The 27,560-nt window shown below is 33.9% G+C and overlaps 1 protein-coding gene and 1 non-coding gene across 3 annotated transcripts; one reads left to right on the forward strand and one right to left on the reverse strand.

The window, feature by feature from the left end:
* Positions 1-757: 757 nt before the first annotated feature.
* LOC139873393 (general transcription and DNA repair factor IIH subunit TFB1-1-like) lies at positions 758-2,683 on the reverse strand. 2 transcript variants are annotated; one of them, XM_071861326.1, is made up of 6 exons: positions 2,337-2,683; positions 1,611-1,751; positions 1,454-1,510; positions 1,219-1,373; positions 996-1,127; positions 758-903 (listed from the first exon to the last, which is right to left on the reverse strand). In XM_071861326.1, the coding sequence occupies exons 2-4, from the start codon at positions 1,689-1,691 to the stop codon at positions 1,269-1,271; spliced, it is 243 nt and encodes an 80-aa protein (XP_071717427.1). In that variant the 5' UTR covers positions 1,692-1,751; positions 2,337-2,683; the 3' UTR covers positions 758-903; positions 996-1,127; positions 1,219-1,268. The 2 variants fall into 2 exon arrangements, with proteins under 2 accessions (XP_071717427.1, XP_071717428.1); XM_071861327.1 differs by having other exon boundaries at positions 992-1,127.
* Positions 2,684-15,197: 12,514 nt separating this feature from the next.
* On the forward strand, positions 15,198-15,304 carry LOC139873708 (small nucleolar RNA R71). The gene has a single exon (XR_011767434.1). It is a non-coding gene; the product is annotated as a small nucleolar RNA R71 (small nucleolar RNA).
* The last annotated feature ends 12,256 nt before the right edge of the window (positions 15,305-27,560 follow it).

Here is a 27,560-nt window from a genome sequence, read left to right on the forward strand (position 1 = left end):
AAATTTAAGCTTTTCCAGATTCGACATTTTCTATTATCAAAAATTAAAACAAACATCATGATAAATTAGAGTCAATTTATATTCATAAGTATATAAATATTAAACATAAATTTAATATAACATAAATGATAAGTAGGTGACAGTGTCGACCATGTGTAAGCAATCATAAATAAATGTTATATAACAAAAATATAAATATTAGTAAACATAAATGAAAATTTGGCGACAGTGTCGACCATATATTTTTTCAGGTGGTATAACCGACCTATATCATTCTGGTGGTATAACCGACCATATATCATTTTGGTGGTATAACCGACCATATATCATTTTGGTGGCAGAGCCAACCATATTTAGTATTAAGATTATCGTGCTGATAACGTGTTATAATTCAGTAGGCTTATAACTACCTTTAGTGGTTTGATTCTTGATGTTATAATTCAGTAGGCTTATAACTACCTTTAGTGGTTTGATTCTTGATGTTATAATTCAGTAGGCTTATAACTACCTTTAGTGATTTGATTCTTGATTTAGAATACTAATAATGAAGTGTAAGAACAAAGATGATAATGGAGAGAAAGAAAGAAACACTTTGTAAGTGTGAGAAATGGTGCAAGTTTAATGCTTGCATTCATGAGTATTTATAGCCTAAAATCTCAATATAAAAATACATACTTTGTGTACCAAAATTGACTATATGTATACACCAAAATTGACTATCCATATCTATATTATTATTATTATTATAACAGTATGTATTAAAATAAACTCACAAAGTATTAAGTACCTGGTTAAAAGATCAATTGGCCAACTAATTCTTGTTTAAACCGTCCTCTTCTTCATGTCTTCATTGAGTTATTGGCTACTCTCCTTATTTACCTTTAATGGAATAAACAACATGGTCTGCAAAACAAACATGGAAAAATTGATACTACCTACACAGTCACTATAAAGATTAAAAATAAATAAAAAAACCGCAAATTGATGCTACCTACACAATCATGTGGGATTTTTCTCATGTAATACGTATCCAACTTCAATAATAAAGTTGGTGCTGTGGTACCACTTGCACCATAGTCATCCCCTTCATTAGCCTCCATGTCCAAAGTGGGATCTACCTTTCTAATCTGTAAACAGAAAATATCATAAAGAACTTACAATTTTTCAATTTCGTTTTTAATTGTTATTTAAAAATAACACTAATTTAAATTTAAACACCTTATGGCGCGCTTCATTAGCCAAAATGGCATCTTGCTTTAAAAAAATAGCTAAATTCTCATCTTCAGCAGCCTCTGCAGCAGCAGCAACGATATTTTGTTACTGTGGATAAATTGTGCTTTCCAGTATTTGGTCCAAAACTCCTTTTCCTTCATCTAAAATTCAAATTAAGCCACAAAAACCATGTCATTATCAAAAAAATATGTAAAATTTTGGTATTAAATTTAATTCTTACCTTCCTAGGTACAAAACTTAGATATGCCTGTCGCACTGCCGGCTTCTCAGCAAATATCTGAAAAGTTTTAGAGTCATTAAGAGTGAGAAGAATAAAAAATAATATTCAAAAATGTTAATTTACAATTTTAAGAAATAAATTTAAATAGTAATGATACCTGGTGAATCATTTCTGGTGTTAGGCTAAATGTTACTCGGTTTGACTGACCATCAGATGCTGGTTTAATATTTGAAGTCATGTCACTTTTTAACCCCACCCTTTGTTTTACTTTTCTGCTCGAATTTTCACCTAACAACTTCTGCACTCGAGTGGTAAATGTAAACTTTCTGTTACATGTTTTCCAACAGTAAACCAAATCACAAACAACAAAAACATATATCAACTCTGTATTACATACAAACCCTGCACTTGTGACTACCCTGCACAAACATATCAGACCTAAAATATGGGTAATATAAAGCCTGCTGATTATTGCAACCTAAAATATGGGTAATATCATGACAAAAAAAATAATGTCTTAATACCGAGAAAAATAAATAATGACACCAACACCTTCCATTTTCTTAGAAATCATTTTCGTTCGATGTGGCATTTCATCGAACATGTTGTGAGCAAATGTCAAACTCATAAATTTTATAAATAATCAACACAATATGATCTTAAAATCAGCCACACAATATGAGTTTGCAAATACATAAACTACAGTTAAGAAAATTAGAGATACATAGATGAAGTAACATACATCAGATTCTTAAATACCCTCTATAAGAAATTCAAACTCAAACATACCACACCATTAACAAAGCGTGAAATCAATTTTAAAAAGTGAACAAAAAACCCATGGTACAAATACATCATTTTCATTCAATATGAATCGAATTACCTCAAAAGAGTGCCCTGTAGAAACCTTCCATCCAAACTCTTTATACTCATAAAACTCTTTTTACTCATCGTCTTCGATTCTGCCGTCGATCAAATCTACCTCTGCCGGTGGTAGGAAGAACGAATCTGGAAAGATCAGTAATAAGATTTCAAAAAATACCTGATTTATCGATTTGTTGAAGATGAAGATGCAGAAGTTTAAGAAGGATGGTTTATTCATGGCTATAAGTACTTGATTTTGAAATTGAAAGATAGAAAAAGGTAAAGGGCACGCGTGTTCAGCTTCCAAGAGATTGTATCTGCTCCGTATATTTTAATTTATCTGTCTTCCAAGAGAAGCCTGCTGAATGGTTTTTTTTTTTTTTTTGGTAATTATTTTTAGGAGGTATTTGTTTTTAATAGTGTTTAAAAAAATTCAAAAATAAAATATATTATGATGTCACCTAGAGGCTCTCTCCTTTTTTTTATTTTGTTTTTTTTTTTTAAGCTATGAAAAGACTTGTTTATGACATCACATTTTTAGTCTAATATAGAGTAGAATATATATATATATATATATATATATATATATATATATATATATATATATATATATATATATATATATATATAAAAGTAGTATTATTATTATAAAGGGAAGTTTTACTGTTTAGTGACCGGTTTGTTGATTTTAAGTCCTAATGCAAAATATTAAATATAACTTAATTTAAAGCGTAAAGTAAATGACGATAAATCAAAGTGCGATAATTAAAAGTGCAGTAATTTAAAGTACGATAAATAAAATGACAGTAAATAAAAATGTGATGAGATACAAAATAAAGGAATTATGCTTATTTAAACTTCCGTAATCATGATGTTTGACGTGTTGATTTTAATTTATTATCATGGGTTAATTGTCCTTTGTCCTGGATTATTCGATATGTCCATTTGGTTTTGTCCATAATAGTCCATCGGTCATAATTATAAAGTGCAAAAGTCTTCGTCAAATTACCCTTATACCCGAAGTCAAATATTCCAACTAATTGGGGATTTAAACTGTAACAAGGTCTTAATACTTTGTTTAATGAATACACCAGGTTATCGACTGCGTGTAATCCAAGGTTTTAATACTTTGTTAACAATTACACTAATTACTCTTGAATGTAATACACCCTTGTTTTAATGAGTCCATTGACTACTAATCCATCCCCGTGTCCGGTCAAATGAACAATTATTAGTATTTATAAATATCCCGCCCACCGTACCCAGTCAAGTGTATGTGGCTATATATAAATACGTTAAATTATAACCTTTATATTAAATTAACAAGATATCATTTAGCTAATTAAATATAAAGTCCATTAATAGCCCATAGTCCAATTTCTACAAGTGTCGGTCTTTTGTCCAAACCCCAATTATGGTCCAAAGCCCAATAACCCAGTCTTTAATATTTAGTCCAACATCACGATTACTTCAGCTTAAATAAACATAATAATAACTTAGCTACGAGACATTAATTTAAAAAGGTTGAACATAACTTACAATGAGTATTTATCGCGTAGTGTTACACTGACAGAGTTTTGACTTACAAACTTAAAACATTCGCTACTATAACCTTATTATTATTAACTTAATATTAAAATTATAATTATAAAATTTAAATATATATATTTGAGAGAGAGCAGAGAGTAAGATTGAATAAGGTGTAAATAAAACGTTCGAAATACGCTGCTATGTTTTATTATAATATATAATATAATATATATAATTTTATATAATTATATATATATTATATTATATTCTTGTACATAGTTGACTTGTAATTTTAGGCCCGTTGCGTCGCGCGTTGATAGTTGGCTCAGGTCCCGGTTCCGGATTTTCGAACGTCCTTTCGTACGATTTAATATCTTGTACTTTGCGTTTCACGGCTTGTACTCTTGTAATTTTTAGACGTTTCTTATCAATAAATTGAACCACTTGCATTGTATCTTGTACATTTGAGCTTTTTGGTCATTTGCGTCTTCAAATCGTCGAATCTGTCTTTTGTCTTCACCTTTTATTATTTAAACGAATATCACTTGTAAATAGAACAATTGCAACTAAAAGCTTGTCTTTCTTGAAGGATAATGCTATGAAATATATGTCCGTTTTTAGCATTATCAAATATTCCCACACTTGAGCGTTGCTTGTCCTCAAGCAATATAGAACTTGAATAAAACTTTACTAGAATCACTTCTTTATTCTTCACACTTTGTACATAAGTTATTTTTATACGGCGGTATAAACAATGATAGTAACAAGGTGGTTTACAGTCCAACATGACTATGAAAATTTAGATCCTTTAAGGAAATTGGATCTTTATGAAAATATTTGATCTTTTGAAAATTCAATCTAGCTTTTACCCTAGATAAGTTTTTCGGAATAACCCTTCACCAGTGTTTGCAAAATATTTTTGTGGGTTTTGTAGGTTTCAGATTTGAAAATTTTAGTTCAAAACTTATGGTTTTGTATCATCCACTTGCTAACCTTGAATTAGGAAAGCAACACGTCCAGTATACTTGCTCCATATATTACCTTTTGGTAAACTACCGTCCGGTTGTAAAGGAAAGCGTTGAACAAGCAAATGTTAAGGCACTGTCTAATGACATGCTTTTGATTATGGTCTACATCGTGTCGGATGCAATTACTATCCTTTGTAGGAGCAATAGCAAAGATCACCCTGTAATTTTTTTCGGTCTGGCACAAGGTCCTGTCTTCGACCATGCTATGCAACCACCGTTCTTACAGTTGACACCCGATTTGGTTCAGGTGACCTAATGAATTCCTAGGATTTTACGTTCAATGGTAATGAACGCATTGAAAATAGGTTTTCAGAAAACAAATCGGTTTGTAATTTTGATCAAAATATTTTCTCATTCAAGCTCGAGTTTAGATATCATCGAATTCCATGAGTTTGTAATTCTCAATCTTTTAAAGTCAATCTCAAGGATTGAGTAATATCAAGCTTAAAAGCTGATTTTTAATCTTTTAAGGAAATTATCCTTTCTAGGGATCTGATTCATTAGTCTTATAAGCTAATTTGCACGGTGTCCCCCATTGTACGAGACAGATCCTCTCATGGATAGGATAAGTCTGACCACTTAGCGACCCTATTTGATGCTGAGGTCCGTGGATTTCCAGCTAATTTTCGAGAAAACTTTTCAAGATTTTTCGTAGACTCTACAACTGGTCTGGATGACAACTTCTTGACCTAAATCAAGAAGAACATTTCTTTTTCGGAAGACTTTACTTCCTTTTAAATTCCATTTATATTACAATAAACTGGGTAAAACAGATTAATATCGTCCAAAACAAAAGTATCTTCAATTATTTGTATAAAAATATGTGATATATGTTTTAAATAACTTGGTAAATTTTTCCCACACTTGGCTTTTATTTTTCTTTCTTTGCCTTTTTATTCTCTTTTATTCCATTTTAAATGAATTCAAGCGTTTTAGGTTGTTTCTCAATTTATGTCCTTTTCGAGATACCAATAATTTTGGTGTTAACACCTAGTTTTATCGTTCATAAATATGTATAAACATGATTTTGAGTTCATTTAGCTGAAATTTTTTTAAAAAAATTTACTAGAAGTGGGTAGTCAGTATATAAAACTAGGGCTGTTCTTTATTATCAGAGAGCACTAGATTCTAATACAACTACTGCTTTACTAGTGTTTTAACGGTGGCTATTAAACCAAGTGTATAAGTCAAATGTTTAAAACCGAAAGAATTTAATCCCTTCCCACACTTAAGATCTTGCAATGCCCTCATTTGCAAGAAATCAGTAACAATTTAAATTATTGAGGGTTATTAGCGTAGAAAAATGATTAAATTTTACCAAAGTTTTCAAACATATTGTTGTTTGTTTGAATGATAAATGGTGCACTTCATTTGTTCATTCCTGCAGTTGTTATTTCACATATATTTTGCATCTTCTCGTCAAAATTAGTTGCTTTGCTGAACTTAATGCCAGTCTTTGAAAGTTCGCTGTTTTACCCTGTTGCGTACAATTCACAATATACGTACAATACAAATATAAACATGCATGGTAATTTGAAATGGGACTTAATATCCCACTTTCAAATTATAAATATGAAATATTAATAACACAATAATAAAAAAGTTAAAAATTACATAAAAATATCAAAATATTATATGTTTAAACATAAATAGATAAAAATGATAAAAAGATAAGAAATCGCCAATGGAACTGTATCAATCTGGATATATATTCCAGTTCATGTCATCGCTCGAGTTCCATGGCTGGTGATAGGTGTCCTGATAGGCTTGGTTGGGGTCGTACAGGTTAAAGGGTGGTCGTATATCAGGCTGATGTGGTGGATAGTATGCAGATCGAGTCAGAATGTAGTTATGTGGTACCTGATATGATAGCTGGCTCATGATCTGGTGCTGATGAACGGCCCATCTATCATGCTGGCGTTGCCTGGATTGTTCGTACACATCCGCGGCTCTCCACTTCTCATACTGACGATGCCTAGCCTGGTTATTCATTTACACCTCATCAATATGCTGATAAACATCAGTATAACTATCCCTAATGACATCCCTAATGTCATCTGCTTCCTTCATCTCCTCATCTGAACCCCTCTCTACCTGTGGATGGGTGCCACGATATTGTATTGGCATATTGTGTCTCCGAGTTAGTACATTTGCACCTTGATAAACCTGCAATCATATTCTCTCGGCTTGTTCCTCAATCTCTACCATCGGACCCCATTGCTCTTTACCTACACCTAAGTAATCTCCAATGAGAGTAACAAAAATACCTCCCCTTATAATACTTCCTGCTTGCATTCCCTCAACAACTTTAGAAAGATAATGGCCAATGCAATAAGGAATATTAACAAAGGTCCCCGGGTCTCGAATACACTTAAGATAGAATAAATTGTTCTGGGTCATTTTCTCCTTGTTTCTACCCTGTTGTGTAATCGAGTTCGCTAAAAATCTATGTATTACCCGGAGTTATGCCCTGTCAATATCTAAATAGAAGTGTCTTCCACCCAGCGTGAACTCCCTAAATCTTGACATACGCCTCCATATGGCGTCATTGTCAAAATTCCTATATACTCTCTCACATTCGGCAATTAAACTATTACAATCAGGTGTACTAATCTCAGCGGGGGTGTAGATTAATAAAGCTCTAGCCATGTCCAACATGGATTTCCTGTACATTCTACCGCCTAACAAAAATCTAATAAAACTTTTATCTCCTAACATAGCAACCTGATTATTTAACTCTATAGTGCTAAGCAATTCAATACACCATTCTCTATATATAGTTCTACGCGTGGTAAATAAGCGGATCCAATCATGAAATGTAGAGTTACCATACCTCTGAACTAGTAAACCTCTAACCGAGTCGGCTAGGTCAACCGCTTCTAAAGGCTCCCAATCGATTACCCGAGGCATTTCAATATTTTTGTGGTACAGGATGTGCATGTTCTTTTGAAATTTCGGGTACTCTGTCCAACAACGATCGAATCTTAGGTTGGGATGTAACTGTTGTTCATTGATAAGTAGGTGTGTAATCCTCGGGTGAGGCTGAAATTGACGATAATGAGTGTAAAACAGTTGTTCCGGCTCATGATATGGTAAATGTTGATCATAATGTTGGTGTTGTTCTTGTTGTTGTAGTTCCGGTTGCATCTCTGGCTGTGGTTCTTGATGTGGCTCTTGATCAGCTTGTCTAGACGATGATGCACCTTCAGTATCTGTATTTCTCTGCAAAACACATTAAACACAAAATTTGTGCATCCAAATATGCATTAGTGTTAGCAGAATAACAACTTAACACAATTTCAATAACATGCTTAATTCATATTAAACTTATACACATTTTCATATTTTTATCAATTCTACAATTTTTCAAATAAGCATATATGAAAATGTACATAATGTTCATAAGCATTTAACTTAAATAACATGTTAAAATAATTATTATTAGCAATTAAACAAGTTTCAAATGGCATTCATATCAAATTAATCAAGTTCATGAATTTTAGACTTAAAAAGTCCACTTTGATGCTCAAAAATCATGTTTAGGATCAAATTTTGGATCATTTAGCAAACTAAACATGTTACACTACTTAATTTAGCAATAATTCATAACAAAAATTGGCCATAACTCGTTTATATCAAAAAGCCCCAAATTGCTCAAGAACACAAACCCTAGATTTCTAAAAAATTTGAAGTTTAAGGCTTCAAATCATGACAAATAGCATCAATCTAGGTTATACAAGCATAATATACTAACAATTTAACTCTAATTAGGCTAGAAATCATCAAAATTAAATTAGGTAAAAATTGTTCATAATCACTATAAATTCAAAATTAAAGAGTTTTAGGGGTGAAATTTTTACCTTTTTGCTCCCTAATCTGAACAAACGCATGATTATGGCAGATTGTAGTAACAAATTTGGTGAATTTTGGTTGAAAATTGAAGATTTTTAGAGAGGTTTTTGATGGTTGTTCGTGTATGTGTGTGTTGAGAATGAGACAGAGAACCAGCTCGCTGAAACTTGTAACTTGACCAGTTCTGGGCCACCATGCGATCACATGGATTCCCAGCACAAACCCCATACGATCGCATGGGGTGTAATAATGTATTTTTATTAATAAAAACCTTCACTTATTAAAATATTTAATTAATTTATTTTAAAATTTTGTTTCTTTTTAGATTGAGGTCGTTTCGGTACGTTTACCTAGTTCGTCCCTCGATAAAATTTTAAAATTTGTCATTTTAAAGTGATTGTTAAAAACAAAGATTTTTGGGTTTTTTTTAATGTTTTTGGCATACTTTAGATCAATAAAATTAAAAATAATGATAATAAAATTTCTCGTCCCGCCCTCGGGTAAAGCAATTTCGGTTCAACGACCTAGTCTTCAACTCACGACGAATTTTAGAAATCAATTTTTAACTTAATAAAATAAAGTACATTTTTGTTTTTAAATTCACACCAAACTTAAATTTAAAATGCACATTAATGAAATTTCATATAAATATGATTAATATTTAAATATATTAGTTTTACAAACTTAAAATAAGAATATTATATATTAATTTTAAAAATAAGATAAAAATAAAAAAAATAAAAATCTTTTTGGTCTTTTATCCCACTTTAATCAATCAAATATTAACAAAAAAATATATCCCTCTTTTGGGTAAAGTAATTTCGGCTATATTACCTAGTTTTACTCCTGACGAATTTCTGAAATATTTTGAATTGATTGATTAAAGATATATATACCTTATGAATAAATGGTAAATTTCGCAGTGATGAATTAAATTTTTGTCAGATATCAATAATTTCAGCTTATTATACCTAATTTTATTGAATATCAATTTAATACTTTATAGCGAACGATTCAACGTTTATTAACAAAAGATTAAAAGCAATAAATATAAATAAAATAAAAACTGTACATACTTACCTATGAGATAGAATTCTCAGAGACTTGCTTTAGTCTACTCATAGGAGAGTCGTTCGATTTGATTTTCCATTGCTACATAAGCATAACCTCGATTTTTCAATAACTTTTCTTCTAAACATATGAACGGTCCTTCTCTGCATAAAGTAACGAACTCGGTATTGGAATGCATTTGGTTGTTCGAACATTTCCCTTCATGTGACCATTTTCCGCATTTATGACATCTTTCAAGGTGTCGTGCTCTTCTTTTTGTTGCGGATTTTGATTTTCCTTTACCAAAATGTATCTTATTATGATTCTTCCTGAGTTCTTTCCTTACTTCGTCCATTTTGCCTCTTATGAATGATACAAGTTCACTTGGGAAGGTGTTATTATTACGTTTAGTAATCATAGCATGTAGTAGTAGACCATGGTTCAGATCAAAGGAATTCTTCATCTCGTAAAACCTATAAAACAAAAATTTAGAATGGAGGGAGAAGACTAGTTCTTTAGGGTCTGCTACGGAAAAACGATTCGGATTCCATTTTCGAGAACTACATAAAAACAGAAAATCTAACTCTAGACAGCATTAAATTATCCTTTAAAACATTTGAATCTCCCCACACTTAGTTAGCTGTGGTGTCGAACTTGTGATTAACTTCATTATCAACTTCCATCAGATCATGTATGTAATGTTTAACTCTGTGACCATTAACTTTAAATTCAATCCCGTTTAAATCTATCAACTCTATTGTTCCATACGGGAAAACTCTTTTGACTATGAATGGTCCAGACCATCTTGATTTCAATTTTCCAGGAAATAACTTGAATTGTGAATTGAAAAGAAGGACTCTGTCTCCTTCCTTAAATTCTTTTGAAATTCTGATTCTTTTATCATGTCATTTCTTCGTTCTTTCCTTATAGATTAATGAATTTTCATATGCATCATGTCTTAATTCTTTTAATTCGTTTAGTTGACTTAACCGTAGACGACCAGCTTCATGCAAATCAAGATTACATGTCTTCAAAGCCCAAAATGCTTTGTGCTCAATTTCTACTGGAAGGTGACATGCTTTTCCATAAACAAGTTTAAAAGGTGTGGTGCCAATTGGAGTTTTGTAGGCTGTTCTAAAAGCCCAAAGTGCATCCTCCAATTTCATGGACCATTCCTTCGAATTTGATCCTACAGTTTTCTCTAGAATATGTTTTAAAGCTCGGTTGGTATTTTCAACTTGTCCACTTGTTTGTGGATGATAAGTGGTTGAGATTTTATGAGTTACTCCATATCTTTTGAGAACTTTCTCAAGTTGATTATTACAAAAATGAGTACCCCATCACTTATTAAAGCTTTCGGTGTTCCGAACCTAGCAAAAAGACATTTTAAGAAGTTGAATAAAACTCGTGCATCGTTAGTTGGGAGAGCTTGTGCTTCCGCCCATTTAGATACATAATCAATGGCAACGAGAATGTAGAGATTATTATGAGATTTTGCAAATGGACCCATAAAGTCAATACCCCAAACGTCGAATACTTCACATACTTGAATGACATTTTGTGGCATTTCATCACGTTGACTTATTTTTCCGGCCCTTTGACATGCATCACAGGGTTTACAAAGAAGGTGTGCGTCTTTGAAAATTGTAGGCCAATAGAATCCAGCGTCGTAAAATTTTCTTGCTGTGAGTTGAGGCCCATAATGCCCTCCTGTTGGTCCTGTGTGACAATGGTTTAAGATTTGGCTAGCTTCATCCCCGAATACGCATCGGCGTATTATTCCATCGGGACAACTTTTAAACAAATGTGGATCTTCCCAGAAATAGTATTTTATATCACTAAAGAATTTCTTTTGTTTTTGGTACGACAACCCCTTTTCAAGGAATCCACATACTAAGTAGTTTGCAAAGTCTGCAAACCATGGAATTTCATTATAATCGATTTTCAAGAGATATTCATCAGAAAAGTTATCTTGTATGGCCGATTCATTTAGAACTTCTAATTTAGGATTTTCAAGACGAGAAAGATGATCAGCTGCGAGATTTTCTGCTCCCTTTTTGTCTCGGATTTCAATATCGAACTCTTGTAAGAGTAAGATCCAACGGATTAATCGTGGTTTGGCATCTTGTTTCGAAAATAGGTATCTAAGAGCAGAATGGTCGGTATAGACCACCGTTTTAGCTAGAACGAGATATGAACAAAATTTGTCAAAAGCAAAGACAATAGCAAGGAGTTCTTTTTCAGTAGTTGTATAATTCGTTTGTGCTCCTTGTAACGTCTTACTAGCGTAATAAATAGGTTGAAATCGTTTTTCAATCCTTTGACCAAAAACGGCTCCCATTGCAAAATCACTTGCATCGCACATGAGTTCAAATGGTAGATTCTAATTTGGAGTTATCATGATCGGCGCATTAGTGAGTTTTTCTTTAAGAATATTAAAAGATTTGATGCATTCATCCGAAAAGATGAATGGAGCATCTTTTTCTAGGAGTTTATTCATAGGAGTGGCAATTTTAGAAAAATCTTTTATGAAACGTCGGTAAAAACCGGCATGCCCTAGAAAACTCCTAACTCCTCTAACATTGGTGGGATGTGGAAGTTTAGCAATTACATCTACTTTAGCTCTATCCATTTCAATTCCTTCCTTTGAAATTTTATGACCAAGAACGATGTCTTCTTTAACCATGAAATGGCATTTCTCCCAATTAAGAACTAGATTTGATTGTTCGCATCTAATAAGAATTTGTTCAAGATTAACTAGACATGTTTCAAAAGTATCACCGAAGACTGAAAAGTCATCCATGAAAACTTCCATGCATTCTTCTATCATGTCGTGAAAAATCGCCATCATGCACCTTTGAAAGGTTGCAGGGGCGTTGCAAAGTCCAAATGGCATGCGTTTGTAAGCAAAAGTACCATAAGGGCACGTGAATGTGGTTTTCTCTTGATCCTCGGGTGTTATTAGAATTTAAAAATATCCGGAGAAACCGTCAAGAAAACAATAGTAACTATTCCCAGCAAACCTTTCCAACATTTGATCAATGAAAGGTAAGGGAAAGTGATCTTTTCTGGTGGTGTCATTTAATTTTCTATAATCAATACAAACACGTCATCCTGTTACAGTCCTAGTAGGAATAAGCTCATCTTTTTCATTTGTGATGACAGTAATGCCACCCTTCTTAGGTACGCATTGAACTAGGCTTACCCATGGACTGTCAGAGATTGGATAAATTAAACCTGCATCTAGCAGTTTAATAATTTTTTTCTTAACAACATCTTACATATTAGGATTTAGTCTTCGTTGTCGTTGCACATATGTTTTATGACCTTCTTCCATAAGGATTTTATGTGTGCAATATGAAGGACTTATGCCTTTAATGTCATGAATCTTCCATGCAATAGCTGGTTTATGAGCTTTTAGCACAGAAATGAGTTGAGATTTTTCATTTTCCGTAAGAGAAGACGATATTATTACAGGTAATTCAGATTCACCATGTAAATAAGCGTATTCCAAAGGGGTTGGAAGTGGCTTTAACTCTAATATCGGTGGTTCTTCTATCGATGATTTGTATCGATATCTATCTTCCTCTTTCAGCATTTGAAGTTCTTCTGTTGTTGGTTTGTATTCATTAGCCATGAGTGTAGCTAACATTTCAGCTTCATCAATTGGTTCAGTTCCTTCTCCTAAGGAACATTCTCCAGTTCCTTATAATTCTGGAAATTCTTGTAACAATTCTGCATGTGAATCTATAGTTTGAACATAATAACATGTATCATCTGCAGATTGTGGTTGTTGCATGGCTCTATCAACAGAAAAGGTAACACTCTCGTCCTCTATACTTAGGGTCAGTTTCTTACCGAACACGTCTATTATTGCTTTAGTCGTGTTTAAGAATGGTCTTCCTAATATAAGAGGAACTCGAGAATCTTCTTCCATGTCCAGAATAACAAAGTGTACTGGAAATACTAAAGTACCAACTTTAACTAGCATGTTCTCCATTATCCCTCTAGGATATTTTACTGATCGTTTGGCTAGTTGTATGCTTATTCGTGTTGGTTTCAATTCTCCAAGGTCTAGTTTAGCGTATAATGAGTATGGCATTAAATTTATACTAGCACCTAAATCTGCCAATGCTTCTATTGAACTAAGACTACCAGAAAACATGGAATTGTGAAACTTCCTGGATCTGATAATTTTTCTGGTAGCTTATTCAACAGCACTGCAGAACAATTAGCATTCATTGTAACAGCCGAGAGTTCTTCTATTTTCTTTTAATTTGTGATTAGATCTTTCAGGAATTTAGCATATCTTGGCATTCCTGAAATCACATCAATGAAAGGAAGGTTGACATTTATTTGTTTAAACATATCCAAGAATTTAGATTGCTCGGCTTCAAGTCTTTCTTTTCTCATTTTACTCGGGTAAGGAAGCAGTGGTTGGTATGGTTTAACATAAGGCTTTGCCTTAACGGTGTTATCTTTATTAACCTTTTCAACTACCGGTTTTGTTTCCTTCTCTTGATCAGGTTGTGGTGCCTGTGTAGTAGGAATAGAGTCATCAGAAATTATAGGCATTTCAGGTGGTTTAAGTGTTATACCACTTCTTGTGGTAATGGCTTTAGCTGTTTCATTTCGGGGGTTAGCATTTGTATCGCTAGGTAGACTCCTCAGTTTTCTTTCACCTATCAACCTTGCTAGGTTACTTACTTCTTGTTCCAGATTTTGGATTGAAGCTTGTTGATTTCTAAATGCTTGAGCATTTTGTTCATTCGTTTGTTTATGAGATGTGAAAAATTGAGTTTGAGATTCAACTAGCTTTGACATCATATCTTCTAAAATTGGCTTTTTATCATCGGTTCGTGGTGGTTTATTTGGAAAAATAGGTATTTGCTGATTGTAAGTATTGTTAGATACATGTTGATTGCTAGGACCTTGTTGATTGTTTTATGGAACATTTCGGTTATAATTCTGATTTTGATTGTAGTTTGGTCTTGGCGGTTGATAATTACCTTGATAATTATTTCCAGGCCTTTGGTTTATGTATGAAACATTCTCTCTTTGTTCCATTGTTTGTTCAATACTGAGACAATCTTTTGTCAAATGTGGTCCTCCACACTGCTCACAACTAATTCGTATTGCGTGAATATCTTTAGTCATCTTTTCCATTCATCTCTCGAAAGCATCTAACTTTGCGAAAATGGAATCAAAGTCATGGCTAGAATCGGTTCTAGCCGCTTTAGATGAACGAAAAATATCTTTTTCTTGGTGCCACTCATGTTAGTGGGATGCTGTGTTATCAATAATTTTGTGAGCTTCAGTTGCGGTTTTCCATAATGAAACCACCAGCTGCTGTGTCGATGTCTTTTCGTGTAGTAACATCGCATCCTTGGTAAAATATTTGTACTATTTGATAAGTGTCTAAACCGTGTTGAGGACATCCTCTTAACAACTTTTCGAATCTTGTCCATGCCTCATATAGAGTTTCATTTGGCTTTTGCGCGAACGTAACAATTTCTCCTTGAAGTCTCACGGCTTTAGATGCAGGAAAGAATCTTTTAAGAAATTTCTCAACTAAAACATCCCATGTATCAATCACTCCTTCAGGTAACGATTCTAACCAATCTTTGGCTTCTCCCTTTAAAGTCCAGGGAAATAACATGAGATAGATCTGTTCATCCTCAACTTCTCTGATTTTAAATAGAGTACAGATCCTATTAAAGGTTCGAAGTGTTCGTTTGGATCTTCCTTTGGCGTACCACTAAATTGGCATTGATTAGTTACCATGTGTAGGATTTGGCCTTTGATTTCGTAATCTGGTGCATTAATGTCTGGTTGAGTAATGGCATGACCTTGGCCAGTGCGTGTAGCTCTCATTCGATCTTCCATACTTAGAGGTTCCTGATTTTCCATGATTGAATTTGTTTAATCTGAATCACTAGAGGATTCTGATTTAATGGTTTCTTCTTCGACAATCTCTGGATGAGTAATTTGTAGTTCAGGAGGAATGATTAGTGGTTCAGGATCTCTGAATTGTCCCTGAATATCCTCCGGGTTCTCAATTGTGATACCGGGTTCAAAAAATGGATTATCGGAAATTTGAATTGGAGTACTTGGTCGACTAGATGATGATTCTAAAGAAAAATCAACGGCGACAATATTGGCTAGATGTCTTGATCGAGTTACAGGAGGTGAAGGTATGAGAGGTGGTGAACGTTTAGCTCGGTGCATTCACTGAATATCCTATTAATTATAAAGATAAAAATTATATAAGTTATCAAATTAATAGACTTTTCTGATTTTGGCCACGTTTCGAATAGCCAATAGATGCAGCAGGTAGCCAGGACCCTTTAAATCGGAAATCCACAATTCGCCACTAACAAATCCAACTATTACTACGAACCAAAAAGTTTTGGATGTCTATCAATTTAACCGCTTAAATAATTTTTCGTCAAAATTTAAAGAAGTTAAAAATCTACGTCCAAAAAACTAGAGCATAGAAATGAAAAAGAAAAAGAGCGTCGAAAAATAAGATGCCGAAAAACAAACGTCGAAAAACAAACTGTCGAAAAATAATAATAAGAAAGTAAAGCGTCGAAACTTAAAAGTCAAAAAACTAAATATTAAAAGTTGCGTCTAAAGGTATTAAAGCATAAAGAAATTCTATATCCAAAACGGCAATAACTTAAAAGTACTAAAATTTATAAACTGCGTCGCAAAATTCTAAAGCGCCTAAATCTTAATCTAAAGAAAAAGCACTTAAGGGATTTTACGGCAAAGCCTAAAAATCTAGAAATATAAATTAACTACGGCAAAGACTAAGTTTAAAACTAATTACGAACAATAAAAATACAAATTACAAATTAAAAGATTAAAATATGCAATTTATAAAAAGTGACAAAAAAAATGATAAAATTACTTATTTTTATAAAAATATTATTTTTATATTATTATTTTATAAAAGTATTAATTTTATAATTAATAAAACTAATTAAAACTTAAAAATACAAATTTAATTAAAAACTAAAACTAAATATTAAATAAACTAAACCCTAATTAACTAATTAATTAATAATAATAACCTAACCCTAATTCTGATCAGACGAGGTACCAGACCTGTCAAATCACCTCATGCGATCGCATAAGGTTTCTTTGATATGGCCATGCGATCGCATGACTTCGGATACCAGGCCAGTTCTTGGGCTGCTACAGTACCAGGCCCGAATACTTTTAATTTTAATTTAATTTTTAATTTATAAAAATAATATATAAGTAATATTTATTATAAAAAAATTTATATTTTTAAGAACTAAAAATAATACTTTTATACCTTTATATAAATTAAATAAAATATATTTTCTTTTTACTTAAACACTTAAAAATATAGAAAAATATATATATATTTTTTTATGTTTTTAATATTTTTTTATTTTAAAACTTATATACAATTATATTTTTACAAAAATATCTTAAAAACTAATTTTTTTATAGCGTTTTATGGCGTCCCCGGCAGCGGCGCCAAAAATACTTGATGTGTGCGAGGTGAAGTATGAAATACTATTAATTTTATTACGAAATAATATTAAATATGATACAATTTTACATAAGTTATTTATTTATTTATTTATAGAATGGGATATACTTGAACCTTGCTACAACACTTATAGGCAGTGTACCTAATCGTAGAGTAGTGTAGTTTTCAGTAAGTCCGGTTCGTTCCACAGGGAGCTAGCTGAGTTTAACGATATATTTTTCACAACTATATATATATATATATATATATATATATATATATATATATATATATATATATATATATAGGGGCATGATCAATGGGGAATTAACCAATCGGGGGGAAGCGGGAGGAAGCAAAATTTATTTGTTTTTTTGGAATTTTTTGGAATTTTTTTTTCCGGCATCAAGATAACAAAAAAATATGAACATTTAGAAGAGACACTTCGTGATGAATGTTATTATTTAGGCGGGAAAACGATCGACAAAAATAACATTCAAGATAATATTGTTCGTGAAGAATATGAACGTTTTTTTTCTTCATATTTTGTGAAGTAAAATTTAGCCCGATTTAGAGTTTAGGGTTTAGGGTTTAGGGTTTAGGGTTTGGTGTTTTGGGTTTATTCCATAAACTCAAAACACTAAACCCTAAACCCTAAACTCTAAACCGTTCGTGTTAAAAACTCAATCTAAATCCTAAATCTAAACCCTAAATCTAAACCCTAAACCTTAAATTTCTAAACCCTAATATCTAAACTCTATAAACCCTAATATCTAAACCCTAATATCTAAACCCCAATAGCTAAAACCTCAACATACGCTCGAAAAACACGATAATTATTATATATTACTTCTTCAAGCGTTTTCCTGCCAAAATAAAAACATTTATCACAAAGTGTCTCTACTAAATGTTCATATTTTCATCCCATCTATAATGTTCGTGAACAAAGTTTTTTCAAAAAACAAAAAAAAAAGTTTTTGCTTCCCCCCGCTTCCCCCCGATTGGTTACTTCCCTCTTGATCCTACCACTATATATATATATATATATATATATATATATATATATATATATATATATATATATATATATATATATATATATATATATATAAGTAGTAGTATTATTATAAAGGGGGGGTTTTACCGTTTAATGACCGGTTTGTCGGTTTTAAGTCCTAATGCACAATATAAATTATAAATATAACTTAATTAAAAGCGTAAAGTAAATTGATAGGTCTGATCATGTTGAGATTGAGAGAAATGATAAGATAAAGAGAGATTCGGTATATAAGAATGAGACTCGGTATTAGAGAGAATCGGTAAAATTACATTCCACAGCTTCTTGAACTCGGTTACAATGCAATGGCTATCTAATTAGGACTACTTAGGTTCCTTATATAGCCCTCTTCTAAGGAACCTTCATTTAAGCTTATTTCACATTAACACTATACAACTTCGGGGTCCTAACAATCTCCCCCTTAGTGTTAAATGTGAACTTTACAACATAATCCTATTTAAAACATCTAAAGGAACTTTGTTCCTCTGAAGTGAACTTTGGATTTGAATCCCTTGAGATTCTCATATCTTCGTATGTTCACTCTTGTTTTGAGACGACTTTTTAATCTTGTGAGAATGTATTTGACAATCTCAATATCTTCAGTTGAATAGCAGTTATTGATCAATCTCCATCTCATGTACTTGAAAGCATACATCAATGTTCCGTCTGAGTATCTTCTGAAATCTGAGACTCTGATGAAGATCTTTGTATAGAGAGAATTGACAAATGCAAACCCATATGGACAGTCGCTCACTTCAAGTAAGGACATGATTCTTAGCTCTTCAATCACTTGATTTGGTGGTTTGATTCTGAGCTTTTTGTGTCCAGATTCCAATCCCAACTGAAAATCATGAACTGACATCCATCTCATCGAATCAAGAATAAACCTGTAGACTGCCTTCATTGCAGTAGCATGATAAATTGTTGCAGATTCATTCAAGTTAATCAGATAGTTGTAAATGAAAATAATGTCATCCATCTTCAGTTTATCAAAATCCGTTTCTGAGAATTGGTAATCCTCATCATCCATTCTTGTAACTTGAAACAATGGCATCTTCACTCCATCCTTATTAATCATCAAAACCTTATTTATGCTTTTAATCTCTGAACTCCACTGAATTTGAAGTTTCTCTTCATTCTTCAATTTGAATTTGTCACGAACACTCAGATAAGCTTTGAGATATTCTGGTTTCTTATGATATTTCCATGCACCCAGAACACTCATTGATGCAGAAAGGACGAGATCAGAATCACCATAAATTCTATATGCTTGTTGTTCAATGAATGGTGAACGAAGAATATCTTTCTCTTCATCCTCACTCAGTTGGTAATTAGCATCACGTTCAAGAACAATCTCTGCAATTTGAAAAGGAACATTCAAATCGGGAGAAGTCGTGATATCTTCTTTGCCATTAGAGAAAATCTCCTTTTCGAAGTGTATTCCAAATTCGTCAGTTGGAGATGTCAAATTAACAAATTGATGATCATTGAATTCATTGGCGACACTCGATGACCCCTTCAAAATATCTTCAATGTTGTCAAAGTTTTGATTGTCCTCTTGAGTTAACTTTTTCTCTGATTGATCAGCTGAATCCATAATCATTAACATCCCTGAGTCACCCTCTCTCTGACTTTCCGATTCATCTAGAAAACTTTCACACTAAATTTCTTCAATTTCATCACTGGAATCAGATATATCAACAACATCTTTATCCTTCTGTTGACTAGATGTACCAGCTTCATAAGTTGATCTTTGAAAAACACTGGACCGATAACCACCTTGTCTATTCTCCCCCTCATGAAGATTGTCGGGATCGAAATCATCATGATCAGGCATGTGAATTGGTCCAGGTGACTTGCATGGAGATAAAGGATACACTATCCTTGCTTGCTCAAGATAAATCATCATAGTTTCACGAACTTCATCAAGATCAGTTCATTTAGCAAACTCAGCAAGATAGAGCTCCTCCACCTCATTGTCAGAGAGATACTGTAATCCATATCTATTTGAACTTCGAGAAGGTGACCCAGTTGGTGAAACAACAGTGTAACCATGAACAAAAGCAGCATCAGCAGCAACTGTTGAAGGCGATGTCGGTGGCAGTATTTGAGTTGCCGTGAGGGCAGGTAAGGATGATTGTGCGGTATTATTCTTATATGTAGGGCTATACATACTACTAGTCAGATTCGTGATATTCCCTTCTGATGGAGGTTGGGTAACAACCGGAGTTGTCACCGGCGAAGATTCTTTCGAAGCATCCGCCTCCATGACTTTGGTCTCATGGGACTCTGACAGAGTAGTAGAACTACCCGTCTGTTTAGTTCTCGCAGAGATATTGCTATCCCTGACTCCTGAAATCATTGATATACCATGAGGTGGCACATCTCTTTCAGTTAAAGACTCTTCCTCCAGACCCTGAGATTCAGAATCCGGAAGAGAAGTGATTTGAACCAATGGATCACTTTCATGAACCAAGAGAACAGTCTGCTGAAAGTCTGATAAATATCCCGAAGGATTGTCATGTTGACTCATTTCCATGGGACGCGGCAGATCTTCCTCATCAAGATAAGCTGGACCTTGAGACCCTGTTGTATGGTGAGGCACAGGAGGATTTCCAGCCGATGCGCAGGGTGACTTTTCAAGATTTTTCGGCTCCCCTTCGGCCGTTCTGGACTTCAATAATTGAGTGTCCTCAATCGATTGAGTCAACGCAGACTTTACCGCCGAGGAAGACTTTACTTCCTTAGATGCCGAAGCTTCTTGCTTTGTGGGATTAATTCTTAAGTCCTGTTTAGATTGGATAGGCTTAGTGGTCTTTTTACCATCCGTGCATTTAGATTTCTTGCCTACCGAAGCTTGCGCTTCATTTAGCGTAGGGCTTACTGTTATTCTTGGATGTGATACGGAGATGGGTGAGGGTGACCTAATTGGCTCTAGGTCTTGGTCCGTATCACTAATGGTTGGAGTAACTGTTTGGCGGACGATGGGTGTCGAAGTCCTAGATCTAGTTACTCGTTGGGTTGGCGGAGTCTGAATCATCTCATCAGGCATGTATCGAGTTCTCTTAGGAGAATGTTCAGGAGATGATTCAGATGTTGTTGCTGAAATGTCAATGCTTACTTCGGGTGTTGTGGAAAGTATTGGTTCAATCCTAGTTGAACTAGGTTCCCTGATCCTCACGGGTTGAGCTTGATGTGCTACCCTAGATCGTTTGAGGTTCACCCTAAGTGGAGGATTAGCTGGCCCTGGTGGTTGAACTACAGGTTCCTCTACAACCTCTGGGACTGGAACCACGGCAGGTTCAACTTGTTCTTGTTGTACCGGGTTCGAAAGAGGTATTCCTACAACCTGAAAATAAGAACGCATTCTTACGTCCTGGGGTGTAGCTAGCCCCACTAGTCAATTTGGAATCGGCGCAGTGAATTGATTATCAGACACCATAGGGGTGTTCATCTTCAGCTCTCCAAACCTTTTCATCTGTAATCCATGTGTACCTGGTACAAAGATATTTGCATTTCTGCAAGCATTTATAGCATCATGGATAAAGATACAGAAAAACCTTTCGCAAGGGATATAAGCACCCCTTGGCTTTTCAACCTGTGCCTGAACCAAATCCCATATAAGTTCTGCATAATCAGGATTCTCTACTCTTGTGAATGAGTAGAAAAGTTTGAGCATCGGCACAGTTAAGCTATCAGATCTACTTCTTGTCATCAACAAGCATCTGTTGATGATTGAGAATATCACATACCACCTGGAGTGCAGATACTTCTTTTGAAACTTAGCAGGTGGAACATTAGTTGCTCCAACATATCCAAGAGCAAAGATTGAAGACATCATCTGCTGTGTGGCAGGAAAAGCAGGAGCATTCTGTACAAGAGGAAGTCTGAATATCCTCCTGAAGTCTGCTTTTGTGATACTCCTGAATCCTTGTACTCCCCTCAGCCTAAATTCAAATCTGGATGGTTCACCCTGTGGATTAGTAGCATTTGGTTGTGTGGCCTCCACAAATCTGATTGATCTATTAAGAATATCCAAGTCTGTTTCTGGCACACTAACTGTGGAGCTCAGAGCAGGCCATAAAGTATGCCTCTCTAGAATTGCAGTCCAATAATTGCAGGGAATATTGGTTTCAGAATTGATAAAGTGATTGTTCGCCATTTAGCTATATACATAAGAAATAGAAGACCATAAAATGTTATCATAAAGCACATTTCTCTATTCTTATTTCCTTTGAAATCCTTTTTATATTTTTCAAATTTTATAATTTTTTATGACTTTTCAAAGATATAAAAATCATTTATTCCAAATATGAACAAATAATTGACAACCATGACATTCATATGATATTCATCTTAGTACAAAATCATCATGCAAAGTCAATTATATAACACAAGGAATCAGAACAACACTTAGTCAATTTCAGCACAATTCAAGCAGATTTGGTATTTATGAAAACTTTAGATTCTGTAACCAAATAAGCTTGAGTTTTCATATCAGAAAGATATAGAATAAATATGTTAAGTGTTTGAAGATAAAAATCAGAAAATTTCAAGGTACCAAATTTCAGACTCGGTATCAAGAAAGAAAACCAGATTCGGTATCTTCAAAAATTAACATAAAGTCACTCAAACATGCATATTCTATCACATATCATGTAATTTCACAACCATGATCAATTAACCATTCAATTACAAGCATATTAACATGTTAATTGTATGAACAAACTCGGTATCAGGATAAGAACACATTCGGTAGATACAGAATTCATCAAATAAGCAATTAAACATGTAATCAGACTCGGTCAAATGATAGATCAGTCAATTTAACTCAGATTAGACAAGATTTCATGTTGATTTTCCAAATCAATTGAGTTTAATCAAAGATTAATTGAAATCGACTCAGACTCGGTATAATCAACAATATTTCAAAAATTAAAGGTCATAATCCAGTTATTTTTGATCTTTTCTGGTTGATAAAAACTTAATTATCTCAGATCTACAATTATATATCTTAAACATTGATTAAAATGAACATTTACCAAGAATTTGAAGAAACAGAATGACGGGCTCGGTAGAATTAGGCAGATTCGGTATAATCAATAGACTCGGTAGATAATTAATAACAGTAAGAGAGTAATGTTTGACTTTGACTCTCCTTTTATAGATACCGAAGGTAAAATACCGAATGGGCTTTATAGAATGGGCCTAATATACCGAATACAGTCCAATTTTTCAAAACTTTAACAATTTAACTCCAAATCTTGACAAATTGATTTTTCCTCTTGAAATCCATTTCAATCTTTTCATGAAAAACAATTCTGAGACAATTTTTGAAAACTTTGAACTTACCGAATCTGTACTGTTGGTTGTCAGACTCGATAAAATGCTAAAAATAGCATTTATTCAGTAAAATTTAAATATTTTTGGATTTTATCTTTTCCAATTTTTTATGAATTTTTCAAAATAAGATTTGTACTTAAAAGAACTTTGAATTTTATACAAAGTATAAATCTTCAGTGATACCAATTCTTGACACGGGTTGCATACTGAGATGTATACAAGCCATAGTGAATTATTTCAGATAAAAACAAAGAAATTTTGAATTCACTTTTGAAAAACAATATTTTTGAATAATTTTCTCATTTTCTCCCTTTTTCTCCCCCTCAAAATGTGATATACAAGAAAGTAAATCAGCATTTTGATTATGTTCCCAAGAAAATGAATTAACTCCCCCTTGAAATAGGATATCAATGAGTTACCTCCCCCTTGCGTAACCATTGAACAAATATATCTAGGAAGTTATCATTAATCTAAAGGCAGTCCCTTAAAGAAAAATTATCTAAAGCACTGAAACTTAGTTACTCCCCCTAGAAAGTATCTACTCTCCCTAAACACAAGATCCCAAAAATAAGTCCCAACAGATCTAAGGAATATCAAGCACTATACTCTACCATGCCAATCTCTTTGATCAAGAATTTTAGCCTAAGTTCATCTAAAGGTTTAGTGAACATGTCAGCTAATTGCACTTTAATAGGCACAAAGTATAACTCTACATCCCCTTTCTCTACATGGTCCTTAATGAAATGATAACGAATATCTATGTGTTTAGTTTTAGAATGCTGAACCGGGTTGCTTGTTATTGCAATAGCACTTTGTGAATCACAATAAATCGGGGTCTTAGAAATCTTAAAGCCATAGTCCAAGAGTTGAGTTTGCATGCACAAAACTTGTGAACAACAGTGAGCTGCAGCAATGTACTCAGACTCAGCTGTTGATAAAGACACACAGTTCTGCTTTTTGGATGACCAACCAACTAGCCTATTCCCCAACATCTGAATTGATCCAGATGTGCTCTTTCTATCAACATGGCAACCACCATGATCCGCATCAGTATAAGCAGTGAGATTGAAATCGGATCCATGAGGATACCAGATCCCAAGGTTAGGTGTTCCTTTAAGGTATTGAAAAATCCTAACAACCGCTTTGGAGTGAGATTTCTTAGGGTTAGATTGAAAGCGGGCACAGACATTTACGGCAAGTGTAATGTCTGGTCGACTTGCATTCAGATACATTAAAGAACCAACCATGCTTCGATAAAGGGTAATATCAAAGGGTTCCCCATTAGTATCAGCATCCAGTAAAGTCCTCATTGGGGTTGTCATTGGTTTTAAAGCAGTCATTTTAAAATGTTTTAGCATATCATTGATATACTTTGTTTGACTGATAAAAATCCCATTTGGTAATTGTTTTACTTGTAACCCCAAAAAGAAATTTAACTGGTCAAGCATGCTCATTTCGAATTTGTTGGCTATAAGGTCACCAAATTCTTTGCATAAGACTGGGGACGTGGAACCAAAAATAATGTCATCAACGTAAATTTGAACCAAGAGAATGTGACCGTGGTTTTTACGGATGAATAGCGTTGTATCAATCGTTCCACGAGAGAAGACATTGTCCAGCAAATACTTTGTTAAGGTCTCGTACCATGCACGCGGTGCTTGCTTCAGACCGTATAAAGCTTTCTCCAAGTAGTAAACGTGGTTTGGATGAATGGGATCGACAAAGCCTTCTGGTTGATCAACATAGACTTCCTCTTGAAGATGACCATTCAGAAAAGCAGTATTGACATCCATTTGAAACACCGTGAACTTCATATGAGAAGCAAATGCAAGGAAAAGACGAATTGCCTCAATCCTAGCAACCGGAGCAAACGTTTCGTCATAATCAATGCCCTCTTGTTGTCGATATCCTTTGCCCACAAGACGTGCCTTATTTCGAACCACAATTCCATCAGAATCCTTCTTGTTCTTGAAAATCCACGTAACCCCTATTGGTCGTTGACCCGTTGGTCTTGGAACTAATCGCCATACTTTCAATCGTTCAAATTTATTGATCTCGTCTTGCATTGCAACTACCCAGTATGGATCTAGTAAAGCTTGAGCAACCGTTGTTGGTTCAATCTTACTAAGAAAGGCTGTGAATAGACACATATTCTGAGTAGCCCTTTGAGTTGAAACTGGAGCAGATGCGTCACCAATAATAAGATCTATTGGATGACTTTTAGTCCATCGGGTGTGTGGAAGAGGTTGTACATCAATTGTATCCATCAGAACATCAACCATTGTTGACGTTGAGCCTTGATCTGCTTGATCTGATGTAACATTATCTAATAGATTCAATAGAGTATCTGGAGAAACAGCTGGAGTTGTATCAAATGATGAATCTTGATCTTGTTCAAGATTATCAGTAACAGGAGGTTGGAGGGAGGATGAAGAAGCAACATGTGAATCAGTTGGTGTTGAATCTTCATCTAAAAGACTTTGAAGAGTCTCCACAGTAGTTGACTGTGATGGTGTAACCGGTACGGCTTGAACATTTGAATCCCGTTGAGGAGTATAAAGACTATCAAACAAGATATTCAGTTCCTCTGATGTAACCGTAGGAACACCCTTCTTCGAGAAAATTGAGTTTTGCGCGGAAGAAGTAGAAGCTGGGTTAGGATCGGGTTTTGAACTGAGTTGTTCAAAAGCCATTCCCCAAAAATTCATCGAACTTGACGTTAATGCTCTCTTTAATCATCTTTGTCCTCTTATGATAAACATGATAAGAAACTTTGTTCGAGGAATAACCAAGAAATATGGCCTGATCGCCATGAGGATCAAACTTTCCGAGGCTGTCAAAATCGTTAAGCACATAGCATATACAACCAAAAACACGGAAATATTTGACATTCGGGCGTCTACCATATAATAACTCATATGGAGTTTTATCAAAACGTTTGTTTACAATACAACGATTTTGGGTATAGCATGCAGTTGAAATGGCCTCCCCCCACATTTTTGGAGGTAATTTGGAGTAGGCAAGTGAAATGTCCCGTTCTTATTGATTAAAAACGTTCCATATTAATTGATTTTGTTGCGAGGTTTTGACCTCTATATGAGACGTTTTTCAAAGACTGCATTCATTTTTAAAACAAACCATAACCTTTATTTCATAAATAAAGGTTTAAAAAGCTTTACGTAGATTATCAAATAATGATAATCTAAAATATCATGTTTACACACGACCATTACATAATGGTTTACAATACAAATATGTTACACGAAATCAGTTTCTTGAATGCAGTTTTTACACAATATCATACAAACATGGACTCCAAATCTTGTCCTTATTTTGGTATGCAACAGCGGAAGCTCTTAATATTCACCTGAGAATAAACATGCTTTAAACGTCAACAAAAATGTTGGTGAGTTATAGGTTTAACCTATATATATCAAATCGTAACAATAGACCACAAGATTTCATATTTCAATACACATCCCATACATAGAGATAAAAATTCATTCATATGGTGAACACCTGGTAACCGACATTAACAAGATGCATATATAAGAATATCCCCATCATTCCGGGACACCCTTCGGATATGATATAAATTTCGAAGTACTAAAGCATCCGGTACTTTGGATGGGGTTTGTTAGGCCCAATAGATCTATCTTTAGGATTCGCGTCAATTAGGGTGTCTGTTCCCTAATTCTTAGATTACCAGACTTAATAAAAAGGGGCATATTCGATTTCGATAATTCAACCATAGAATGTAGTTTCACGTACTTGTGTCTATTTTGTAAATCATTTATAAAACCTGCATGTATTCTCATCCCAAAAATATTAGATTTTAAAAGTGGGACTATAACTCACTTTCACAGATTTTTA

This window comes from Rutidosis leptorrhynchoides, chromosome 10, assembly GCF_046630445.1.
Source record: "Rutidosis leptorrhynchoides isolate AG116_Rl617_1_P2 chromosome 10, CSIRO_AGI_Rlap_v1, whole genome shotgun sequence".
Lineage (NCBI taxonomy): Eukaryota > Viridiplantae > Streptophyta > Magnoliopsida > Asterales > Asteraceae > Rutidosis > Rutidosis leptorrhynchoides.